The sequence below is a fragment of the Lissotriton vulgaris genome, unplaced genomic scaffold, assembly GCF_964263255.1.
Source record: "Lissotriton vulgaris unplaced genomic scaffold, aLisVul1.2 SCAFFOLD_1241, whole genome shotgun sequence".
In the NCBI taxonomy this organism is placed as follows: Eukaryota; Metazoa; Chordata; class Amphibia; order Caudata; family Salamandridae; genus Lissotriton; species Lissotriton vulgaris.
The window spans coordinates 230,080-255,712 of record NW_028252118.1 but is presented as its reverse complement, the minus strand read 5'-3'; the positions used below and the strand labels follow the sequence as shown (position 1 = coordinate 255,712).

Below are 25,633 nucleotides of genomic sequence, written 5' to 3'. Positions count from 1 at the left end.
GTCATCGAGTGTTGCCTTAGTTTTCTCGCCACCAGTGGTATCAGAGGTGTCGGGGGAAAAGCGTAAGCAAATTTGCCTGACCAGTTCATCCATATCGCATTGCCCTGCGATTGGGGGTGTGGGAACCTGGCGGCGAAGCTTTGGCATTTTGCGTTTTCCCTTGTGGCGAACAGATCTATGTCTGGACGACCCCACCTTTGGAAGTACGGCTGGAGTACCGATGGATGTATCTCCCACTCGTGCATTTGATGGCTGTATCTGCTGAGCAGATCCGCCATCTGATTGTCCTTCCCTGGGAGGTGTTCTGCCATGAGGAAGATGTTCCTCTGAATGGCCCACTTCCACATGCTCTGAGCCAGGTGAGACAGCTGTGGCGAGTGGGTGCCCCCCTGTTTTTGGATGTAGTACATCGCGGTCATGTTGTCCGTCCGGACTAACACCACCTTGTTGCACAGATGTACAATGAAGGACTTGAGTGCCATGAAGATCGCCATCAGTTCTAGATAGTTGATGTGCATCTTCTGTTGCTGCGTCGTCCATAGCCCCTGCACCGTGTAATTGAGCAGATGAGCTCCCCATCCCTGGAGGGATGCGTCCGTTGTCAGGATAACCTGTGGCACTGGCTCCTGGAACAGTCGGCCCTTGCAAAGGTTGTGTGGAGTCCACCAATGCAGAGAGGTGTATGCCCGACTGGTAACCAACACTAGGTCTGTTAATTGTCCCTGAGCCTGTGTCCACTGATTTGCTAAACACTCCTGGAGCGGGCGCATATGCAACCGTGCGTGAGGGACTATGAAGATGCAGGAGGCCATCATGCCTATCAACTGCATGAACACTCTTGCTGGAAGTGAGTGTCCCGGTCTGAACTTGTGGATTAAAGACTGCATGCCGTCTATCCTGACCTGGTTTGGTTGCGCCTTGGCCGTCAGGGTATTGATTGTCGCACCCAGAAACTGTCGGACATGTGCCGGCTGAAGGTGTGACTTTGGGTAATTTAGCGAGAAACCTAGGTCGTGAAGGAGGTGAATGGTAGTTGACATGTCCGCGGCGCACTGCTGTTCCGACCTGGCTTGAACGAGCCAGTCGTCGAGGTAGGGGTAGACATGGATGTTCTGCCTCCTGAGGTGCGCTGCCACTGTCGCCAGACACTTGGTAAACACCCTTGGGGCAGTTGTGACTCCGAAGGGTAGGACTTTGAACTGATAATGCGTGCCCTGGATAGTGAACCTGAGGTACTTCCTGTGGGACGGATGTAGCGGAATGTGGAAATAAGCATCCTTGAGATCTAAGGTTGCTAAGAAGTCTCCTTTGTTTAACATAGGAAGAATCTGTTGCAGTGTAAGCATATGGAAATGCTCTGACAGTATGTACAGATTGAGGGGACGGAGATCCAGAATTGGTCTGAGAGATCCGTCCTTTTTTGGAATGAGGAAGTACAGGGAATATACCCCTGTGCCCTCCTCTCCCACTGGCACGAGCTCGATTGCCCCTTTTTGCAGCATCACCAACACTTCCTGCTGCAATAAGTGCAAGTGCTCTGCGGACATAGGTCTTTGCCTTGGCGGAATGTTGGGTGGAGTGGATTTTAACTCTAGACAATAACCGTACTGGATGAGCTGTCGCACCCACCTGTCTGTGGTGATGTTGATCCAGACGGGCAGGAACTGCTGTATTCTCCCCCCGACGGGTGTTAAGTGGTCGGGGGGCAGTGACAGCGAGTCACTGGCTGCTTGGGGCAGAGGAGCGTGAATTGTTGCCTCCTTTGCCGCGTCCCTTGTTGCTGTTTCCCCTGTAGCCCCTCTTGTTTTGTTTGGGGTACGAGGATTGTGCTCCACCTCTAGGGAACTGTGATTGGTGACCCATCTGTCCTCTGGTGATTCCACGGGCACCTGAGCGACGAAAATTATTGCCACGAAACTGCTGTGATTGCAGGGCCCCCATAGATTTAGCAGTTTCAGTATCTTTTTTAATTTTTTCCAGGGTGGTGTCAACATCTGGACCAAACAGTCTCTCCGGATTGACTGGTTGATTAAGTATGGTTGTTTGAATGTCAGGTTTGAACCCCGATATGCGGAGCCACGCCTGTCTTCTGAGCATCACACTGGTATTAATGGCCCTAGCGGCCGTGTCCGCGACATCAAGTGCACACTTTATGGCCGCGTTGGAGATTAGTTGTCCTTCTCGAATAATCATTTTGGTGCCCTCTTGAAACTGTGGAGGCAGGTGTTCGACAATCTGCTCTAGTGTGTCGTAATGTGATCTATCATAACGTGCCAGTAGTGCCTGTGTATTTGCAATACGCCAGAAATTGGCAGCCTGCGCAGCCACTCTTTTGCCTCCTGCCTCTAGCACTTTGGACTCCTTATCCGGGGGAGGAGCTTCACCCGTTGATTGGGAGTTGGCCCTTTTTCTTGCGTTTGCGACCACCAGGGAGTCAAGCGGCAACTGTCCTCGAATGTACGCAGGGTCCGCAGGCGCTGGTCTGTACTTTTTTTCAATACGTGGGTTGACCACCCTTGCCCTGGTAGGTTCCTTAAAGATGTCCGCAGCATGCTTGAGGACCCCTTTAAGCATGGGCAGTGTCTTGACAGTTTTTTCCGAAACCGAAAAAGTGTCGAACAGAAAATCTTCCTCCACTGGGTCAGCATGCATGTCCACATCATGGTTAGCAGCTGCCCTCTCAATGAGTGCATGAAAACCTGCAGAATCCTCTGTAGGGGATGCACGTGTACCGAAAGTCTGTGGGTCTTGTCCCATATCTTGGGTGCCTTGGTCCCCAATGACATCATATGAATCTGGCTGTGCCTCAGGTTCATTGACTGGGAATGTATATTGTTCATCTTCAGCATAGCCCTCACTTTCAGAGTGGTCTGGAGACGGTGTTGGGCTTCTTCTTGGAGGAGGCTGGATAGGTTCCATGAGGCCTGAGGCGTCATGTTGGTACTTCTTCTTCTTTAGGGGGATGACATAGGATTCCACCGGCTGCGAAGTGATTTTCCTTTTGTAAAGGGTTAACTTCCCCGTGTCCGCATCTATGAAGCACTCCGAATCCTCTTCTTGGTCGTGCACATGACCTGAAGATGCCCCTGCCGAAGAAGATTCCGACTTCTTTGGCGTCGATTTCGATGAAAAAGCCTTCGGCGCCACTTTTGGTGGTAGAAGGAAGAGGAGTTTACTTGCGGGCTTGACCGGGACGTCTGCCTCCTTTTGCGTCGATGGCGTTGGCGCCGACGAAGAAAAAGCCTTCTCCCTAATTCTTTGTAGTGAAGGAGCAACGAGAGATGTGTCGGTGACCGATGTCTTTGGCACCGACGAGGTGGCCTTGCCTTCGGATGCGACGTTCCGTTGGTCTTTTGGAGGGATGGACGGCGCCGACCTCGAGCCCTTGGAGCGATGCGTCGATGTTCCTGTTGGAGCCGGGGCTGCGTCGCTTGCTTTGGCTGGCTTTGCCGGCGCCGGCGCGCTTGTCTTGTGCGTGCCACCCTTTTTAGAGGATCTCTCCTCCGGCGCCGATTTCGACCCTGTGGAATCGGCGTGTTTCTTCGACTTCTGCGGACCGGAGGTCGACGGAGTCGATGAGGCTGCCGGTTTACTCGACTTTGCTGTAACGACCGCCATCTTAGGGACGATTGAGTCCTTAACTTTCGCTTTCAGTTTCGGGTCGGCCATTTTAGGTGTAGTCGAGACCGCTACTTTCAGTTTCGGTTTCGATTCCCTCGGCGCAGCAAGTATGTCCGTGGCCGGGCCAGCAGGCGGGGCCGAGGCTTGCGCTACAGGGTCTTGGGTAAGGCCGACAGGCGATCCCGCGACCCTTTCCTGATGTTCGTCAACTTCGGGGCATAGCTCGTCCCCTGAGCTATCTTCCGCGGCCCCATAAACCATATTGTCGTCCCCTACCTCGTCGACGTATTCAAGGCCTTGATCCACGACCCCGTCGTCGTCATATTCCGGATCAGCCTCGACCTCCGTCTCAGGCGGGGAGATTTGAAGATGATGGCTCTGGTCCTCTTCTTCTTGGTCGTCGAAGATGTTTTCTGGATCCGGGGCCGTCTGCTTGGCCACCAGGCGCACCGCGCGCCGAATCGTGAGAGTCTTCTTCGACCTGAAACTCGCACAGGCCCTGCAACTTCCTTCGTCATGGTCTGGCGAAAGGCATTTATTACAGACCGGGTGCACGTCTATATGTGGGTATTTGGACCCACAGAGCGGACACAGCTTAAACAGACTCCGCTCCATGTTGGGAACTTGGTGTCGAGTCGCGATGAGAAGGCCTCGATGTCCAAAGAGTTGGAAAACTCCGCTGATTCCGGCTCCGAGAGACGGAAGAACTCGAGACCGTACGCAAACAATACCGACGTAAAGAACCCAAAGCCTTTTGGCCTTTAGAAATGATGTTTTTTCGGTTCCGACGGAGAGACGTCGAGACCGCATCCGAACCCAATGGCGGAAAAAAACAATCTGGGGATGGAGCCGATGCCCATGCGCACTGTAGTCCAGGGGAGGAGCCACCCATCTCAGGATACTTCGAAGACTCTTCCAGGACAACAATGTGCGATCATCCGGACCCAACACTAGGTGGCGATCTAATGCTAAGATATGAATTTAGCAGCCCACATGCCTCGAACATACACATTCTTGAATTATACCCGCTTATCTAAAATAAACTCTGATTGACCAAGACCCCAAAAAAGGCAACACAGAAAACAGGTGTGAGAAGGTGGCCTGATATGCAGTGCTCACTATTCTAGTGAACACTATGTATCAGTCCAGCAACCCTTATTGATGATTGGTTGTAAGTCAACCTTATAGACCAGCTATCCTAGTAGCGTGGATACGAGCAGTCTAAGGCTAAAGACTCGAGAGGGCGTGTTAAGCCAGCTGTTATACCACACATATACCCCTTGAACACCAAGTGAAAGGACACCACACAAGTGTTATGAAAATAAACAGTTATATATTAAGAATCACAACAGCCCTGTACTCTTTATGAGGACAGGGTACTAAGCACAAACCAAAACTCTTACAAAAATACTTGAGTTAGCACAGTATATACAAATGCCCGAGGGGCACGGAAAACCATATACTCTGAAAGTGGAATGCGAAATTACTAGCAGGTAAGTACAGTACTAATAGCTTTTGGAATCGCTAGGACTTGACTAGGGAATCGTTAGATTACTTCTAGGAGGCCTAGGGGACTCGGGTGCAGTGTGTGCACTCTCACGCGAGATGCGGACAAAAGTCTATGGTAGCTAGAAATTGCAAAGTTAGTGTTCTCGGGCGAACCCGACCTGGTAGGGAGAAAACGACAGTGGATCCTGACCCTTAGATAGTGAGGCTATGCTGGGGCATCGAAATGCCGAAGTTACCTAGCCCAGGGGCTGCAGCTGCATAGGTCTGAAAAGACGTCGGGAATCCTCGTAGACGGACCAGGAGCCGGAAGAAAAGATGCTGGCCGGTGACCAGTGAAGAAAGTTCAGTTGGATCCAAGCCTGGATCTTGAAGATAGATGACACCTGAAAGCAGAGGGGACCAAGTTCGAGACTACTAGCCACCTCGACTAGGTGGTAGCCACCTCGACTAGGTGAGTGGGTGACGCTGTGCTCGGAGATCTCACGGACCAGGAGGCGTTGTCGGCGACCAGGATGGAGGATCGAGCTGTCCCACGAAGATAGAAGCTGTCGGCGTCGCTGGACCCAGGATTGGGCAACAAAGCCTTGGCAAATTCAAGCCCACGCGGTGGACCTAAAATGGCGTCTGGAGTGGACCAGGGGGGTCCGGGGTGCCTCTCTTGAAGAAGGAAGCAAGGGCCAGCCTGGAGCAACCAGACCCGCAGCAGTGATGTCGTCGGGCGTCGTTCAGAAGGCCACAAGCCAGCCGGCTAGTAGCCAAACAACGCGGTGCACAGCAAACAGCAGAAGGGCCCCACGCAGATCGTGGAGATGCAGGGAGGCTGACCTTGGGTGCTGGAGCTGCACAGGGTCGGGGCTTCTCGGACCCCAAAGCACTCACCAGCGGAGGACACGGTGGGCTTGCAGTAAAGATGTCGTGCAGTCTTGGCGATCGTCGGTCCCTCGAGGTCTCGTCGCACTCACGGTTCTCAGCTTTGCTGTAGAGGTGAGTAGAGGTCAGAGGTGCCAGGGAAGCCGGGTCTCGTCGAGCTGGGTCGTCGGATTCGTGAAGAAGGACTTGCAGCAGACCGCAGTGTTTCTTAGGATGGTGCCCGCTTGATGCAGGGTGACTACTCCTTAGCCACAAGGGAGAATCTTGATGAAGAAATCGTGAAGTCCTTTCGAAGAAAGTCGTATCTTGATTCCAAAGATGATCTAAATTGAACAGGGGGCCCGCTCCTATCTTTATACTAAAAAAGGGGGCTGACCCGGTGACTAGGTCCTGCCTATGGGTGGGACCAGGAGGGGGGTGGTTACACCCCTCTCCCCTGCCGGACCTCCCCAGGCCAGGGGCTGGTGTGCCCCTGGAACTGGTTCTGACTGGCCTATGCGTAGTGAGCACCGGGGTGCCACTCAGCAGTCACCTTCCTGAAAAGCCCTGCCTACCCAGGATACACAAAATCATGTCTGGGACGGTGCTAGCACCGCCCCTGACAGGAAACCCTTTGTCCAGGCTCCCCTCACTGGGAGGACTCCCAGCTGCAGGGGGTCAGACTCGTGTCTGTGGTGGCAGCATCCATTTTGTGGAGCTGAGGCTTTGCTTAACTTTAACCGGGGTTCACAGTTACATACATGTCGTGTCCCTCTAGAAGGGTGGAATGCTAACCCCGTCGCCAGAATTGGCGAGGGGTTAGTATTCCAATTCGTATGACACCTTACTCGACATGTTTTGATAAAGCAATACCAAAGATAGCATTTAACCGCGAGGATTATAATGCACTTAAGAATATATGGTATGCGATATCATGGAACAGCTATTAGGACTTGGTTCCGCAAGCTGCAGACAGGCTCAGCGCATGCCAGAGCACCATCTCACACGATTCCAAGCACTCTGCCTTCAGGATTGTCAAGGCCTGCCATAGGAGTGACTGATAGGAATCTGTGTGTCCATTTTAGGGTTAGGTATAGGTATACTACACCTACAGCAAAGGGTGATTACACGACTTTGCCCCAGCTGTCATGCAGCCAGTTGTGTCAAATTTAGGAGGCCAGCCAGGGGTGGCATAATACATGCTGCAGCCCCTGGCAGCCCTGGGTACACCTATGCCCTTTACAGGGTCTGATAAGGTGGCCCAGTACCAATTGGAAATGTACCTAGGGTACATGGAATCCATTTTAAAGAGAGAGCAGTAGGCCTGGGGTCCTGATTGGCAGGGTCCCAGGTCGACTATGTCAAAAAACCAGCTAAACCACAGGGCAAAAAGTTGGGGGCAACCATAGTCAGGATGTACCTTCCTACAACAGGTAGGATTATTCAGTATGATTATTAATAATGATATAATAGAGAAAAAAGATCATATAAAATCTACATTCAAAACAGAAAATCTTCACACTACACATTTTGGCAATTTGAACACAACTTAATACATCAACAGTACATTTTATGGGACAATAACCTTTGTTTCTGAATATTGTAATGTGTAGCTCCAAATAGAGCATGGCAACATACCTGGCATAGAGTCAAAACTGCTGCTGCTGCTCCCACTGCCACCAATTCCATTTCCGTTACTCATTCCCATTTGATTAGGGGAGACTGCTGCCTCTTCGCTTTCCATTGCCTCTGGAGCTTCCTTCAAAGCTTCACCCTTGGGACGTTTCTCAGGAACCCGGAATTTCTCATCCAGTCGCTTCAGCTTTTCGGCACAGGCGGCACGCCGCTCCTCCTGCATCCGCCGCTCCTCTTCCTCACGGCGCCGTCTCGCACGCTCAACTGCAGCAGAGATTTCTGAAGAGGACTGTTTGCGCCTCTGGCGCCAGGTTTCATCCTCATCCTCGCCCACAGGCGGCTTTGGGACAGATGTCTTCTCTTGAGCCACAGCAGCCTTTCGGATGAAAAGAAAATAGAATTAAAATGGTATACATTCTTGTAGATTGTTACAGCTGTGCTGTTATAATACTTTGTGTCACATCCACTGGCATCAAACTTCTGTAACATCTCAAGTTCACTATGTAAGAAGCCATCTTTATGTGGTAGCGCCAATGTATTGACACTAGGCAAAAAGTACAATGACCCTTATTGCGTTACACTGCTCAACGAATATGTTACTTATCAGTATGCATCTGTTCTTGGCATGTAGGGCTGCTGACATTCATATCTGTGCATAGATCGCCGCCTAGTGTTGGGTCCGTTGATTGCACATTGTTGTCCTGGAAGAGTCTTCGAAATATCACGAGATAGGTGGCTCCTCCCCTGGACTACAGTGCGCATGGGCATCCTCTCCATCCTCAGATTGTTTTTCGCCATTGTGGCAGAGATGGAGTGTAGTACAGTAAGTGATGACCATGCTAAGAGTAATTCTGAGTGCTGATGCCGCTACAGGCGCCGGGGAGGAGGGCGGGCGATATGAATGTCAGCAGCCCTACATGCCAAGAACAGATGCATACTGGTAAGTAGCATATTCGGTTCGAGGCATGTGAGCTGCTGAATTCATATCTGTGCATAGTATATATAGCAGTCCCTCTTAGCGGCGGCTGCCCGTGCCAGCTGCAGCAGTCTGAAAAAGTGTTTTTAGAACAGCCTGTCCTACAGCTGCTGTAGGAGGGTGGATACCTGACTATGGTTACCCCCAACTTTTTGCCTGGTGTTTTGCTGGTTTTTCGACTTAGTTGACCAGGGACCCTGCTATTCAGGGCCCCAGGCCTACTGCTCTCTCTCTAAAATGGATTCCATGTACCTTAGGTACATATCCAATTGGTACTGGGCCACCTTATCAGACCCTGTAACTCAGGGCATAGGTGTACCCAGGGCCTACCAGGGGCTGCAGCATGTATTATGGCAGGCCTTGACAATCCTGAAGGCAGAGTGCTTGGAATCGTGTGAGATGGTGCTCTGGCATGAGCTGAGCCCGTTTGCAGCTTGCGGAACCAAGTCCTAATAGCTGTTCCATGATAACGCATCATCTTGGGAAACCAGGCAGAATGCTGTGAGCCGTCACCTGAACCACACCGAGCGGAGATGGAGCCCGTTTACTAAACTTTAACACGTCGGCTTTGCCAAGACGTCCTTTCAGGCAACAGGATCCCTTTGGACCAATACAGTGACAAACTTAAAAGCGCCACTGGCCCCTCTTCAACTGCGAGCACGCTGCAGAGCCCTCATTCCGCAATAATCAGCCGTTTTCATCGATTCTGAAACCAATGACGGCGTCCCACTCCTGGACCCACTTTCAAGTCTGCACTTTAATTCTCTTGCTGAAATCAGCTTCTTTCAAAAGCGATAGATTAACTATGCCCTGATGAGAATCCTGACAGTTAATCTCTGGATTCGAAACGCGTCGGCGAATTAGAAAAGGACAATTCAAACTCAAGCTATTGCTGACGATAAAATAGAGTCTCGAATTCACTTTCGCGCTCCTTTTTTCTAATCTTTTCTTTCTTTGCTAGCTTTTGGCTTTAATCAAACCTTGCACTGATATAAAAATGTGTTACACTATGTATTTGTTATATATGTTTAATGTTTCTATCTGTTGACCACATTCAGGTCTACATTTAATTTTGACAATATGTTGCATTGAATAATTTAAACTTTGTTTAAAATTTATGTTACGTACAGGTCTTTTCTGCTTATCATATGTTGTGTACGACACACATGTTATAAACTAAAAAAGTAACTGGTATAAATAAAAGTACCGCGTTGAAAACGACAAATAGCGTCTTCAACCTGCCTTGAATTTTGGCTGTGATTGATGAGTGGGAGGCACTCTTGTTTGATTACTATTGACAATCCTGAAGGCAGAGTGCTTGGAATCGTGTGAGATGGTGCTCTGGCATGAGCTGAGCCCGTTTGCAGCTTGCGGAACCAAGTCCTAATAGCTGTTCCATGATAACGCATACCATATACTCTTAAGTGCATTATAATCCTCGATGTTATATGCCAACTCTGGTATCGCTTTATCAAAACATGTCGAGTAAGGTGTCATATGAATTGGGATACTAACCCCTCGCCAATTCTGGCGACGGGGTTAGCATTCCACCCTTCTAGAGGGACACGACATGTATGTAACTGTGAACCCCGGTTAAAGTTAACTCGAGCCTCAGCATCACAAAATGGATGCTGCCACCACAGACACAAGTCTGACCTCCTGCTGCTAACTATAACTCTCACATCAGAAAATGGGGTAACCTGTTCAATTAAGGTTGGGGTGTTGGGAAAATTTCCCAGAGGAAAGAATCATAGGGACAGATAACTAAGTATTTAAAGCTCTGAAAACCGATTGTCAGCCTTAACTACCCCTGAACCCTGGTAACATGATAGAAGCTTTAAATTCGCCCAAGCAAATGATGCCACTCTAGTAAACGCTTGGGATCAGGCTCACGAAACACAAGACACCCCAGTCCCTACCTTTCTTAGGTTCCTCATATGAGAAGGGTTGTTTTATAGACAGAGTACTTCTACTGATTCCCCACAACTCCTAGTACCAAAGTCCTTTAGAGAACAACTGTTATTCTTCTCCTATTCACACCTTACAGCCGGACATATTAAGGCAGAGAAAACTACTCAGAACCTCCTCAGACATTGTTTTTGGCCCGGTATTTATAAAGACGTTAAAGAGTATTGGCAGTCCTGTGAAATATGCCAGTGAAGAAATACACATAAGCCTCCTGCCGTTCCCCTACAACCATCACCCATTATAGGGAACCCCTTTGAGAGGGTTGGGATGGACCGGATAGGACCCTTACCACGAACTAAAAAGGGACACTCGTAAGTTTTAGTGAAAGTGGACTATCAATCAATCAATCAATTAATCAAGAGTATTTGTAAAGCGCGCTACTCACCCGCTAGGGTCTCAAGGCGCTGGGGGGGGGGCTGCTACTGCTCAAAAAGCCAGGTCTTGAGTTGCTTCCTGAAGGAGAGATGGTCCTGGGTGAGTCGTAGGTGGGTGGGGAGGGTGTTCCAGGTCTTGGCGCCATGTAGGTGAAGGACCTTCTTCCGGTGGTGATTTTGAGGATCCGTGGGACGGTGGCGAGGGCGAGGCTGGCGGAGCGGAGCTTTCGGGTTGGCGTGTAGAACGTGAGGCGGTTGTTGAGGTATTCGGGGTCCAAGTCGTGGAGAGCCTTGTGTGCGTGGGTGAGGAGTCTGAACGTGATCCTTTTGCTGACGGGGAGCCAGTGCAGGTCCCTCAGGTGGGCGGAGATGTGGCTGTGTAGGGGGCCAGCAGGAGTCGTCCCAGGCGGAGATGGATGGGCCGAGGATGAGGACTTCCGTCTTGTTGGAGTTCAGTTTCAGGCGGCTGAGCTTCATCCAGTCTGCAATGTCTTTCATTCCGTCCTGGAAGCTGGCTCTGGCGGAGGTGGGGTGGTTGGTGAGGGAGAGGATCAGTTGGGTATCGTCGGCGTAGTTGATGTCGAGGTTGTGCTTGCGTGCAATGGCTGCGAGGGGGCTCATATAGACGTTGAAGAGGGTGGGGCTGAGCGAGGAGCCTTGAGGTACGCTGCAGATCTTGGTGGCTTCTGAGAGGAAGGGCTGGAGACGGACTCTTTGGATTCTGTCGGAGAGGAAGGAGGTGATCCATTCCAGGGCCTTTCCGTGGATCCTGGCGTGGCGGAGACAGGTTGTCAGGGTGCAGTGGCAGACCGTGTCGAACGCAGCCGAAAGGTCGAGCAGGATGAGGGCGGCGGTTTCTCCATTGTCCAGGATGGTCCGGATGTCATCAGTGGCCGCGATGAGGGCAGTCTCTGTGCTGTGGTTCGCTCGGAATCCGGGCTGCGATGGGTCGAGAGAGCCGTTAGTCTCCAGGAAGGCTGCCAGCTGTTTGATGACGGTTTTCTAGATGACTTTTGCAGGGAAGGGGAGGAGCGAGATGGGGCGGAAGTTCTTGAGGTCTGCGGTGGGTTTCTTCAGGAGAGCGCTGATCTCTGCGTGCTACTAGCTCTCCGGGAAGGTGGCGGATATGAAGGAGTTGTCAATTATGTCCCGAAGTATGGATGCGATGATGGAGTCAGCTTTGTTGAAGATGTAGTGTGGGCAGGGATCGGCTGCGGAGTCCGAGTGGATGGTGTTTATCGTGTGAGTGGTATCGTCCGTGCTGACCTGAGCCCAGGCGCACATGGTGGTGGTGGGGGGGGTGTAGGTTCGGTGGTTGGGTACGTGTTCTGAGCGCCGAATCTGTTGTGTATGTCGACGATCTTACGGTGAAAAAAGGTGGCCAGAGAGTTGCAGAGGTCGTGAGAAGGCGTGATGTTGCGCTGGCGTTGGGGTCGGAGAGCTCTTTCACGACGTTGAAGAGTTTCTTGCTGTTGTGGGTGTTGTTGTCCAGTCGTTCTCTCAAGGATGACCTTTTGGTGGTGCGGATCAGCTGGTGGTGTTTTCGGGTGGCGTTCTTGAGGGCTGTCATGTTATCCGTTGACTGGTTGTGGTGCCAGGCTCGCTCGAGGTTACGGCAGGATTTCTTGGAGTCTGAGATCGTTGGTGAACCACGCGGCTTTCTTGCTGTTGAGGTTGCTGGGAGGGTTTTTCAGTGGAGTAAGGGTGTTGGCGCAGTCGGTGATCCACTGTGTTAGGTTGCGGCTCCTTCGTTGGGGTTCGTGGTCTTGGTGGGAGGGTTTAGGCGCAAGGAGGCGGTGAGTTGGTCGGTGGTGATCTTGCTCCAGCATCTTCAGGGGGTTTGTTGGGGGTGGTGGTGGGTCGTTGTTTTCCTGAAGTTGAAGTGTACGCAGCTGTGGTCGGTCCAGTGGAGCTCGGTGGTGTGGCTGAAGGAGATGTGGTTGCTGGAGGAGAAATCAGTGTCGAGCATGTGGCCGGCGTAATGGGTGGGGGTGACGACCAGTTGCTTGAATCCGAGGTTGGCGAGGTGGTCTAGTAGGGCGGTGGTGTTGTTGTCTTGGTAGTTCTCCAGTTGGAAGTTGAGGTCTCCTAGGAGGATGTAGTTGGGGAAGGCGAGGGCGAGCGGGCTGATGAAGTCTGCGATGGCCTCGCTGAAGTGTGAGTGTGGTCCCGGGGGTCTGTAGATAAGTGTTCCTCTGAGGGTGGTCTTGGGGTCGGTGTGAATCTGGAAGTGCAGGTGCTCTGCGGTGGCGAGGGTGTCGTCGGTGTTGGTCGTGATGCTGATAGTGTTTCTATGGGCGATGGCGATGCCTCCTCCGGTCTGGTTGACGCGGTCCCTCCGGATGATCTTGTAGCTGTCCGGGATGGCAATGGCGATGTCGGGGGCTGAGGAGGCGTTCATCCAGGTTTCAGTGAAGAAGGCGACGTCTGGTGCCGTTTTGTCCAAGAGTTCCAGTAGTTCGACGGCGTACTTGTGGATGGAGCGGGTATTGAGCAGGATGCACTTGAGGTGGTTGTTGTTGGCGGCTGTTTTGGCTGGCGCGGTGCAGGACCGAGTGCAGGTTAAGTAGCAGGCGTGGCAGGTGAAGGCTCCGTGAGTGCGTTTCGGGGTGGCTTGGTAGCAGGCTGGATGTCGGCCAGTGTTGAGTGCGTGGAGGGTGGCGGCGTCGTAGCTCAGTCGGGTTGGCTGGCTCTGGCGGGGTCCAGGGGTTCCGGCGTTGGGCGCGGTCCAGGCGTGGACAGGCATAGACTGGCTTGCTGCGCAATCGGCGCGCCCCTGCGAGTGGCCGCTGACCATACGGCGGTCCCCGCCATTTATGGCGAAGTGGGAGGGAGGAGCAGCTGGGAGGCGGGAACGGGGTGGCGGAGGGGGCGGGGCCACAGGAGAGAAGCGGCGGGAAGCAGAGGGGGGAAAGAGCGGGAAAGCGGAGCGGGGCAGAGTGACGGCAAGCCTGGAGATCGGGGCAAGCCTGGGCAAGCCTGGAGAGCGAGGGCAAGCCTGGAGAGCAGGGGCCCTAAGGAGAGGCGACAGCAAGAGGGCCAAGCAGGCAGCGGGAGCAGAATCCGGGCACACGGGGGCGGTGCGGTAGTGGAGTGACCGGGTCAAGGGTCACTACGTCACCAGTTACCTAGAGGCTTTCCCCATCAGAACTCCCACTACCCGAACCATCGCAGAAAAGTTCCTGTAACTCTTTTCAAGGGTGGGCTTTCCTAAAGATATCCTGACCGCTCAAGAAACACCATTTATGTCACGGATCATGAAAGAGGTTTGTCGCGTACTTCACTTACGACACATCAAGACATCAGTATATCACCCACAATACGACGGATTAGTGGAACGATATAACGGAACCTTAAAAACTACTCTGAAGAAAATGCTGTCCGCAAATGAACAAGACTGGGACCGACTCCTGCCTTTAGCCCTAAATGCCAACAGAGGACAAGTACAAATTTCCTTAGGCTGCTCGTCCTGCGACAACCCAGAAGTCTGCTCGAAATAACAAAGGATGCATGGGAGAAAGAAGAGATACAAGAAACAAGGACATGTTGGAGTATACTCAACAGCTAAACGCCAAAATAGGAAAGCTGCATTATTTGGCCTATTCCAACTTAGAAAAAAAAACAAAAACAGAAGGCTTCCTATGACAAGGGAAAGAGATGGAGAAAACTCCATCGGTGATTGGGCCTTGATATTATTACCTTCATCCACAAAAAAATTCCAAGCAAAATGGAAAGGACCGTACAAAGCAACCAAGGTGATACGAAACACCACCTATAGACTACAACTATGGGCGAAGCAAGACATTTCACATCAACATGCTTAGAAAATGGTTAGGGCCTTTACCCTCCTCTACTCACCTTGCATTTACCTTACCCACTAGAGAAGAAAACCACTCTACCCTCAACCAACTGGACATTAACGATGAGCTGGGACAAAAGGAAAAAATCTCTCCAATCCGCCCTCCGCCCATTCACTGCCATCTTTTCAGACAAGCCAGGGTTAACGCATTTTGTAGAACATAAGATTGACACCCCACCTGGACAAGTAATTAAACAAAATCCTCTAATTCCTGCAGCCAGAAGAATGGCCATACAAAAAGAGGTTCAAGACATGTTAAAATTAGGAGTTATCCAACCATCGAGGAGTGAATGGTCTTCACCCATTGTAATGGTCCCGAAAAACGGATGGCAGTAGCCGTTTTTGTATGGACTTTTGTAAACTTAACGAAATCTCGTCATTCGATGCATACCCCATTCCCCGCATTGATGAGCTGATTGAGAAGATGGGTGACGCCGGTTACAGCACTACATTGGATTTAACAAAAGGATCCTGCAAGTGCCATTAAGACAAGAAGACCGAAAGAAGATAGCCTTTTCCACCTCAGACGGTCTCTACAAGTTCACAGTACTCCCGTTTGGACTACACAGTGCCCCGGTGACATTTCAAAGATTGCTGAATACTGTACTGAGAGAATACAATGACTTTTCATCAGCCTATCTCGATGATATCGTAGTATTCAGCCCCGACTGGGATACCCACCTTCAACATCTACAGAAGATACTGGACGCCCTACAAAACGCGAGACTACATGTGAATGCGAAGAAATCACGGGTCAGATATAGAGAGGTGAAATCGAATATGCTACTTACCAGTATGCATCTGTTCTTGGCATGTAGGGCTGCTGACATTCATATCTGTGCATAGATCGCTGCCTAGTGTTGGGTCCGGAGGATTGCACATTGTAGTCTTGGAAGAGTCTTCGAAGTATCACGAGATAGGTGGCTCCTCCCCTGGACTACAGTGTACATGGGCACCCTCTCCATTGTTTTTGATTGTTATTGCCATTGTGGCAGAGATGGAGTAGATACAGTAAGTGATGACCATGCTAAGAGTAATTCTGAGTGCTGCAGCCACTAAGGCGCCGGGGAGGAGGGCGGGCGATATGAATGTCAGCAGCCCAACATGCCAAGAACAGATGCATACTGGTAAGTAGCATATTCGGTTCGAGGCATGTGGGCTGCTGAATTCATATCTGTGCTTAAAATATATAGCAGACCCTATATTAGCGGCGGCTGCCTGTGCCAGCTGCAGCAGTCTGAAAAAGTGTTTTTAGAACAGCCTGTCCTACAGCTGCCTGCTGTTTGGAGTGCACATCTACGTAGTAGTGTTTGGTAAATGTGTGTATGGTAGACCATGTGACTGCTCTACAGATTTCCTCTAAAGAAATGTTTCCCAGGAAAGCCCTGGATGCTCCTAACTTTCGTGTTGAGTGGGCTCTTGGGGGAATCGTTAATGTGCGCTTAGCCTTTTGATAGCAAATCTGTATGCACTTAACGATCCATCTGGCTATACCTGCTTTTGAAATGGGGCTGCCTTTGTGTTGTGGTGAAAAGGCAACAACCAGTTGTTTAGTCTTCCTAAAATCTTTTGTCCTATCTATGTAGTACATGAGAGCTCTCTTGACATCTAGTGTGTGGAGCATTCTCTCTGCCACTGAATCTGGAAGAACACTGGCAGTTCTATAGTTTGATTCATATGGAACTGTGAAACCACCTTAGGCAGAAACTTAGGGTTATAGTGCGTAGTACCACCCTGTTGGAGTGAATCCGTATGAATGGCTCTTGGATAGTTAGTACTTGAATTTCACTAACTCGTCGTAGCGATGTGATTGCTATTAGGAAAGCCACTTTCCACGTTAAGAATTGTATCTCACATGAGTGTAGAGGCTCAAAAGGTGGACCCATCAGTCTGGTAAGGACCACATTCAGGTTCCATACAGGTGCTGGTGGGTGTCTGGGAGGAATGACTCGTTTGAGTCCTCCCAGAAAAGCTTTGATGGCAGGCACTCTGAAAAGCGAGAGATGCTGCCTGTTTTGGAGATAAGCTGCTATTGCGGATAAATGTATACAAATGGAAGATGTAATAGATAACAGATGATGTTGGGATTAGATGCATCTAGCGGAGTAATGTCGTTATTGGTACAATAAAAGAAGAATCACTTCCATTTCGCCGCATAACATGCTCTAGTTGTGGGCCTCCTTGCCTCCTTTAGGATATCCATACAGTCAAGAGGCAGGTTGAGGTAGCCAAATTCTAAGACCTCAAGAGCCAGATCGCCAGGTTGAGCTGTTGCGGATCTGGATGCTGAATGTCGCCATGGTTCTGCATCAAAAGTCTGGGTTTGAGTTGTAGCCTTTGATGAGGTACCACGGAGAGCTCTAGAAACGTGGTGTACCACGTTGGAGCAACCAGGATGAGAGTCCTCGAGTGTTGCTTTAGTTTGCGTGCCACTAGCGGCATTAGGGGTGCTGGGAGAAACGCGTACGCAAATATGCCTGACCAGTTCATCCATATCGCATTTCCCTGCAACTGTGGATGTGGGATCCTGGCGGCAAAGCTTTGGCATTTTGCGTTTTTCCTTGTGGCGAATAGGTCTATCTCTGGATGACCCCACTGCTGGAAGTACGGTTGGAGTACTGATGGATGTATCTCCCACTCGTGCATCTGGTGGCTGTGCCTGCTGAGCAGGCCCGCCATCTGATTGTCCTTGCCTGGGAGGTGTTCTGCCATGAGGAAGATGTTTCTCTGAATGGCCCACTTCCACATGCTCTGAGCCAGGTGAGACAACTGTGGAGAGTGTGTGCCTCCCTGCTTCTGTATGTAGTACATGGCAGTCATGTTGTGCGTCCGGATCAACACTACTTTGTTGCACAAATGTACTTTGAATGCTTTTATTGCCATGAAGATTGCAATCAGTTCCAGAAGGTTGATGTGCATCTTTTTCTGCTGTGTTGTCCATAGTCCCTGCACTGTGCTCCCCCCCATGAGCTCCCCATCTCTGGAGACATGCGTCCGTCGTCAGTATTATCTGTGGTACAGGCTCTTGGAACGGTCAGCCCCTGCAAAGGTTTTGTGGGTTTCACCAATGCAGAGAGCTGTATGCGCGACTGGTCACCAACACTAGGTCTTTCAATTGTCCGTGAGCCTGATTCCACTGACGTGCTAAGCACTCCTAAAGCGGACGCATGTGTAGTCTCGCGTGCGGGACCGAATAAGCTACGTACCAGTATGCATCTGTTCTTGGCATGTAGGGCTGCTGACCTTCATATCTGTGCATAGATCGCCGCCTAGTGTTGGGTCTGGATGATCGCACATTGTTGTCCTGGAAGAGTCTTCGAAGTATCACAAGATAGGTGGCTCCTCCCCTGGACTACAGTAAGCATGGGCATCAACTCCATCCTCAGATTGTTTTTAGCCATTGTGGCAAAGATGGAGTGAAACTTTGTGAATGATGACCATGCTAGAAGTATTTGTGAGTGCTGCAGCCGCTACAGGCGCCGGGGAGGAGGGCGGGGGATATGAATGTCAGCAGCCCCATATGCCAAGAACAGTTGCATACTGGTAAGTAGCATATTCGGTTCGAGGCATGTGGGCTGCTGAATTCATATCTGTGCATAGAATACATATCAGTCCCTCCATTAACGGCGGCCGCCTGTGCCAGCTGCAGCAGTTTGGAAAAGTGTTTTTAGAACAGCCTGCCCTACAGTTGCCTGCTGTTTGGAGTGCTCATCTACACAGTAGTGTTTTGTAAACGCGTGTGTGGTAGACCATGTGGCTGCTCTACATATGTCTTCTAAAGGAATATTTCCAAGGAAAGCCATGGAGGCCCCCAACTTCCGGGTGGAGTGGGCCCGCGGGGGAATCGTTAGAGTGCGCTTTGCTTTCTGATAGCAGATCTGAATGCACTTAACGATCCACCTGGCTATACCAGCCTTGGAAATGGGGTTCCCTTTGTGTTGTGGCGAAAAGGCAACAAATAGTTGTTTCGTCTTCCGAAAATCTTTGGTCCTATCAATGTAGTACATCAAGGCTCTCTTGACGTCAAGCGTGTGGAGCATTCTCTCCGCAACTGACTCAGGATTTTGGAAGAACACAGGTAGTTCTATAGTCTGGTTGATATGGAACTGTGAAACCACCTTAGGAAGGAACTTAGGGTTAGTGCGAAGCACCACCCTGTTGGAATGAATCTGTATGAATGGCTCTTGGATAGTTAGTGCCTGGAGTTCACTAACGCGTCGTAGCGACGTAATCGCTATCAGGAAAGCCACTTTCCATGTCAAGAACTGAATCTCGCATGAATGCAGTGGCTCAAAAGGTGGACCCATTAGTCTTGTGAGGACCACATTTAGGTTCCATTCGGGAGATGGTGGGGTCCATGGAGGAATGACTCCTTTGAGTCCTTCCAGAAAGGCTTTGATGGCAGGCACTCTGAAAAGGGAGAGATGCTGCCTGTTTCGGAGATAAGCCGACATTGCGGATAAATGTATACGAATGGAAGCATAGGCCAGATTACATTTGTATAGATGTAAAAGATAACAAATGATGTTTTTAATAGATGCGTCTAGCGGGTCGATGTTGTGGTCTGCACAATAAATGACAAACCGCTTCCATTTCGCCGCATAGCATGCTCTGGTGGTGGGCTTCCTTGCCTCCCGAATGAGGTCCATACAGTCAGGAAGTAAGTTGAGGTAGCCAAACTCCAAGACCTCAGGAGCCAGATCGCCAGGTTGAGCTGTTGCAGATCTGGATGGTGAATGTCGCCATGGCTCTGCGTCAAAAGCCTGGGTGTGAGGCGCAGCCTTTGATGCAGTACCACGGATAGTTCTAGAAACGTAGTGTACCATGGTTGGCGTGCCCACGTCGGAGCAACCAGGATGAGAGTCATCGAGTGTTGCTTCAGCTTGCGTGCCACAAACGGTATTAGAGGTGCTGGGGGAAAAGCATACGCAAATTTGCCTGACCAGTTCATCCATATCGCATTGCCCTGCGACTGTGGGTGTGAAAACCTGGCGGCAAAGCTTCGGCATTTGGCGTTTTCCTTTGTGGCGAACAGGTCTATCTCTGGATGACCCCACCTTTGGAAGTACGGGTGGAGTACTGATCGATGTATCTCCCACTCGTGCATTTGGTGGCTGTACCTGCTGAGCAGATCCGCCATCTGATTGTCCTTGCCCAGGAGGTGTTCCGCCATGAAGAAGATATTCCTTTGAATGGCCCACTTCCACATGCTCTGAGCCAGATGAGACAACTGTGGAGAGTGTGTACCACTCTGCTTCTGGATGTAGTACATGGCCATCATGTTGTCCGTCTGGATCAACACGACCTTGTTGCACAGTTGTACTTTGAATGCTTTCATCACCATGAAGATAGCAATCAGTTCTAGAACGTTGATGTGCATCATTTTCTCCTGCGTTGTCCATAGGCCCTGCACAGTGTAGTGGAGTACATGAGCTCCCCAACCCTGGAGAGATGCGTCCGTCGTCAGAATGATCTGTGGCACAGGCTCCTGGAACGGTCGTCCCTTGCAAAGGTTTTGTGGATTCCACCAATGCAGAGAGTTGTATGCACGACCGGTTACCAACACTAGGTCTTTCAACTGTCCGTGAGCCTGTTTCCACTGAGGTGCTAAGCAATCCTGAAGCGGACGCATATGTAGTCTCGCGTGCGGGACTATGAAGATGCAGGAGGCCATCATGCCTATCAACTGCATGAACACTCGTGCCTGAAGCGAGTGTTGAGGTCTGAATTTCTGTATCAGCGATTGAATGCTGCTGATTCTCACTGAATCTGGCTGTGCTTTGGCTGCCAGAGTGTTTATCGTCGCACCCAGATACTGCCGTATGTGGGCAGGTTGCAGGTGGGTCTTTGGGTAATTCAGTGAGAATCCCAGATCGTGAAGAAAGTGAATGGTGTGGGACATGTGGGCGGCACACTGCTGGGCCGACTTTGCCTGGATTAGCCAGTCGTCCAGATAAGGGTAGACGTGAATGTTCTGTCTCCGTAGGTGTGCCGCCACTGTCGCCAGGCACTTTGTAAACACCCTGGGTGCCGTGGTGACTCCGAAAGGTAGGACCTTGAACTGGTAATGTTGATTTTGGATTGTGAACCGGAGGTATTTTCTGTGTGACGGGTGCAGTGGAATATAAAAATACGCATCCTTCAGATCTAATGTTGCGAGAAAATCTCCCTTACTGAGCAACGGTAGGACTTGCTGCAGTGTTAGCATGTGAAAGTGCTCTGACAGAATGTACTGATTGAGGGGTCTGAGGTCCAGTATGGGTCTGAGGGACCCGTCCTTTTTCGGTATCAAGAAGTACAGTGAGTAAACTCCTGTGCCTCTTTCCTCCACAGGCACGAGCTCGATTGCTCCTTTTTGCAGCATGACGAGTACCTCCTGCTGCAATAAGTGCAAATGCTCTGTGGACATAGGACGGTGTCTTGGGGGTATGTTGGGTGGAGTGGACGTTAACTCCAGACAATAACCGTACTGGATAAGCTTTGTGACCCACCTGTCTGTGGTGATGGACTTCCAGACTGGCAGGAACTGTTGAAGTCTCCCCCCCACAGGTGTTGTATGGTCGGGGGGCAGTGACAAGGCGTCCCTGTTTGTTAGTGGCGGAGGACCTGGAGCTGTTCCCACGACCTCTGCCTTTGGCGCTGTTTCCACGATAACCACCTCTATTTTGTTTGGTGTACGTGGTTTGCGGGCCACCTTTATTGTACTCTGTTTGCTGGGACAGCTGGCCTCTGGAAACACCTCTATTGCTTGAGCGACGAAAGGAACCGCCCCTGAACTGCTGCAACTGTAGAGCCCCCATAGACTTTGCAGTGTCAGTGTCTTTCTTGATTTTCTCCAAGGTGGTGTCCACCTCTGGGCCAAATAGATGATCAGGGTTTACAGGCTGATTTAGAATGGTGGTCTGTATCTCTGGCTTGAACCCGGAGATTCTGAGCTAAGCATGTCGTCTCAACATGAAACTAGTGTTAACGGCTCTGGCCGCGGTGTCTGCTGCGTCCAGTGCACATTTGATAGAAGCATTTGATATGAGCTTCCCTTCCTGAATGAGCATCTCAGCTGCCTCCTTATATTCATCTGGTAGGTGCTGTAACAGGGTCTCCAGTGTGTCGTAATGGGCTCTGTCATACCGGGCTAAGAGTGCCTTCGTGTTTGAAATGCGCCAGATATTGGCCGCTTGAGCTGCCACCCTTTTCCCTGATGCCTCTAACACCTTAGATTCCTTATCTGGGGGAGGAGCATCACCCGTGGTTTGTGAATTAGCCCTCTTCCGGGCATTAGAAACAAGAGAGTCTAACGGCAACTGTCCCTTAATGTAAGTAGGGTCCCCAGGTGCCGGTTTGTACTTCTTTTCAATCCTGGGGTTTATCACCCTGGCTCTTGTAGGCTCCTTAAATATTTCCCCAGCATGTTTCAAGACACCCTTCAACATAGGCAGAGTCTTGACAGTCTTCTCTGAGGTGGAAAAGGTGTCGAAAAGAAAGTCTACTTCAATAGGGTCAGCATGGAGCTGGACGTCATGATTCTTGGCTGCCCTTTCAATGAGTGCATTAAACGCTGCCGAATCCTCAGTAGGCAACGTTTTTACAGCATACACATGAGTGTCTGGAGCAGTGTGTGGATCTCCAAGGTCAGCAGCATCTGCCCAAGGTTCATTAGTATCATCTGGATCAGTGTCCACAGGATAGCTGTATTAGTCATTATCACCTTCCCCAGTTTCCACATCTGAATAAGTGGGCGAGACATGGCCACGTGGAGATACAGGTTCTACAAGAACAGGTGTTGTAGTAGAATCCTTCTTTTTTAGTGGGATTTTGTAGGAGTCCATTGGCTGCTCCGGGGCGATCTTTCGTTTATAAAGAGAAAGTCTGCCTGTCTCTGCATCGATAAACTGTTCCTGTTGCTCTTCCAACGAGGATTGTCGATACTTTGTGGCTGGAACCACAGTTGTTGGCTTCGGCACAGTGGACACCTTCTTGGGCACGTCGATGGCCATTTTAGGAACGAAAGCCTTCGGCACCACTTTCAGTGGCAGCGTGAAGTGGATGGGTGCCAACGTCTTTTGAGGCTTATCGGCAGGCTTCGAAGGCGGAGGATCCTTAGGCCCGACAGCCGAAGCCTTGTCCTTGATGCGCGTTAGGGATTCTGCCACCTGCTTCGAGAAGGAGGCAGACGGCTGCGTCGACTCGACTGAATCCTTCGAGGCACCACCAGGCGTGGACTCGGGGGTTGTTCCGCTCTTGGCCTTGTCCGGGCGACGCGGAGGCTCGAGAACCTTTGGATCACTGAGTCCTTTGTCGGTGTCGACTGTCTTCGGCGTCGATTTGTTCGGGTCGACGGCCTTGACCTTTGCCTTCGGCGTGCCAGACTTTGTCTCAATGCCCTTTAGCGGCCTCTTTGGGTCGATAACGCTCTTCAGCTTCGTCGGTGCCGATAGGTCAGAGGACTTCGAGCCGACCAAAGCAATACGCACTTTCGGTTTCGATGCAGTCTCAAGTGCTTTTGTCTGCGTCGACACCGGAGCTTTCACTTTCTGTTTCCATTTTGCTATTTAGAAATGTCCGAAGCCGAGCCTGAAGGCGGGGCCGTAGAACTTATTGGAATATCTTGTGTAAGGCCTAGTGGCGACCCCCCGATCTGAGCCTTATGAAGCGGTTTAGCCCCAGTGTCAGTTTGTGGGCATAGCTCCTTGCTCTAGCTATCTTCCATTGCCCCAAAGGCCCCATCGTCGTCTCCTACCTCGTCGACGAAGTCTTCTGCATCAAGCATCTCAACATCAGCGTCGTAGCTGGATTCGACCTCCAATGCGGGATCCGACAGGTTTTCTGGAACCTCCCGCTCTGCTACTTCATCATCCCCGGCATCGAAGATGTCCACTGGTTCAGATGCAGTCTGCTGGGCTTCCTTGCACGCAGCGCGCCGATGCAGAAGTGTCTTCTTGGATCGAAAACGGGAACAAGCCATACAGCTGGTTTCATCATGATCCGGCGACAGACACTTGTTGCACAACGGGTGGACGTCGATGTGGGGATATTTCGAGTTGCACACGGAACATCTCTTGAACGGGCTCCGTTCCATGATGGGTCGTCGATAAGGCCTCTGGCGTCGACCGGGTCTTCAGCGTCGAAAAGCACGCAGCTCTGCTGGATATCCGGCTCGGGAACTGAGCTGGAACAGAACTGGGCACCGATCGCAAGACAATACCGACGAAAAAACTAAAGGCCTTTTGGCCTAAAGAACTTTTATATCGATTCCGACCTGAGTGAACCAATATGCATCCGAACCCAATGGTGGGAAAAAACAATCTGAGGATGGAGTCGATGCCCATGCGCACTGTAGTCCAGGGGAGGAGCCACCTATCTCGTGATACTTCGAAGACTCTTCCAGGACAACAATGTGCGATCATCCGTGTAGGAAGGTGGATACCTGACTATGGTTGCCCCCAACTTTTTGCCTGGTGTTTTGCTGGTTTTCCGACTTAGTTGGCCTGGGACCCTGCCAATCAGGACCCAAGGCCTACTGCTCTCTCTTTAAAATGGATTCCATGTACCTTAGGTACATACAAATTGGTACTGGGCCAACTTAACAGACCCTGTAACTCAGGGCATAGGTGTACCCAGGGCCTACCCGGGGCTGCAGCATGTATTATGCCACCCCAGGCTGGCCATCTAAATCTGACACAACTGGCTGCACGACAGCTGGGGCAAGGTGGTGTAATCACCCTTTACTTTAGATATAGTATACCTATATCTAACCCTAAAATGGACACACAGATTCCTATCAGTCACTCCTATGGCAGGCCTTGACAATCCTGAAGGCAGAGTGCTTGGAATTGTGTGAGATGGTGCTCTAGCATGAGCTGAGCCCGTTTGCAGCTTGCGGAACCAAGTCCTAATAGCTGTTCCATGATAACGCATACCATATACTCTTGAGTGCATAATAATCCTCGCGGTTACATGCTATCTTTGGTATCGCTTTATCAAAACATGTCGAGTAAGGTGTCATACGAATTGGTATACTAACCCCTCGCCAATTCTGGCGACGGGGTTAGCATTCCACCCTTCTAGAGGGACACGACATGTATGTAACTGTGAACCCCGGTTAAAGTTAACTCAAGCCTCAGCATCACAAAATGGATGCTGCCACCACAGACACAAGTCTGACCCCCTGCTGCTGGGAGTCCTTCCAGCGAGGGGAGCTTGACAAAGGGTTTCCTGTCAGTGGCGGTGCTAGCACCATCCCAGACAGGGTTTTGTGTATCCTGGGTAGGCAGGGCTTTACAGGAAGGTGACTGCAAGTGGCACCCCGGTGCTCACTACGCATCTGCCGGCTAGAACCAGTTCCAGGGGCACACCAGCCCCTGAGCTGAGGAAAGTCCGGCATGGGAAAGGGGTGTAATCACCCCCCTTCCTGGTCCCACCCCTATGGCAGGACCTAGTCGCGTATCCACCCCTTTCTTTAGTATAAAGGCAGGAGCGGGGACCCTTCCAAATTAGATCATCTTTGAATCAAGAAACTATTTCTACGAAAGGAACTCTCGGCTTCTTCTCAAGATTTCTCCCTTGCGGCTAAGGAGTAGTCACCCTGCACCCGCAGGCACCATCTAAGAACACTGCGGTTTGCTGCATGTCCTTCCTCCGGAATCCGACCGACCAGCACAACGAGACCCGGCTTCCCTGGCACCTCTGACCTCTACCTACCTCTACAGCTAAGCTGAGAGCGGTAGGTGCGACGAGACCTCGAAGGACCGGCCGTCATCAGAACTGCACGACTTCTATCCAGCACGACCGCCGAGGGATCCTCGTGTGAGCGCTTTGGGGTCCGAGAAGCCCCAACCCTGAGCA

At 50.9% G+C, this 25,633-nt stretch overlaps 1 protein-coding gene across 1 annotated transcript in view; it reads right to left on the bottom strand.

Moving 5' to 3' along the window:
• Positions 1 to 25,633, bottom strand: part of LOC147662657 (protein PRRC2A-like) — a gene marked incomplete at its 3' end in the record, with an annotated part of 660,467 nt that overhangs the window by 409,052 nt on the left and 225,782 nt on the right. The window contains exon 4 of the mRNA XM_086951012.1: positions 7,618 to 7,990. Within this exon, the coding sequence (XP_086807138.1) occupies positions 7,618 to 7,990 (373 nt within the window). The remainder of the gene's footprint in view (positions 1 to 7,617; positions 7,991 to 25,633) is intronic.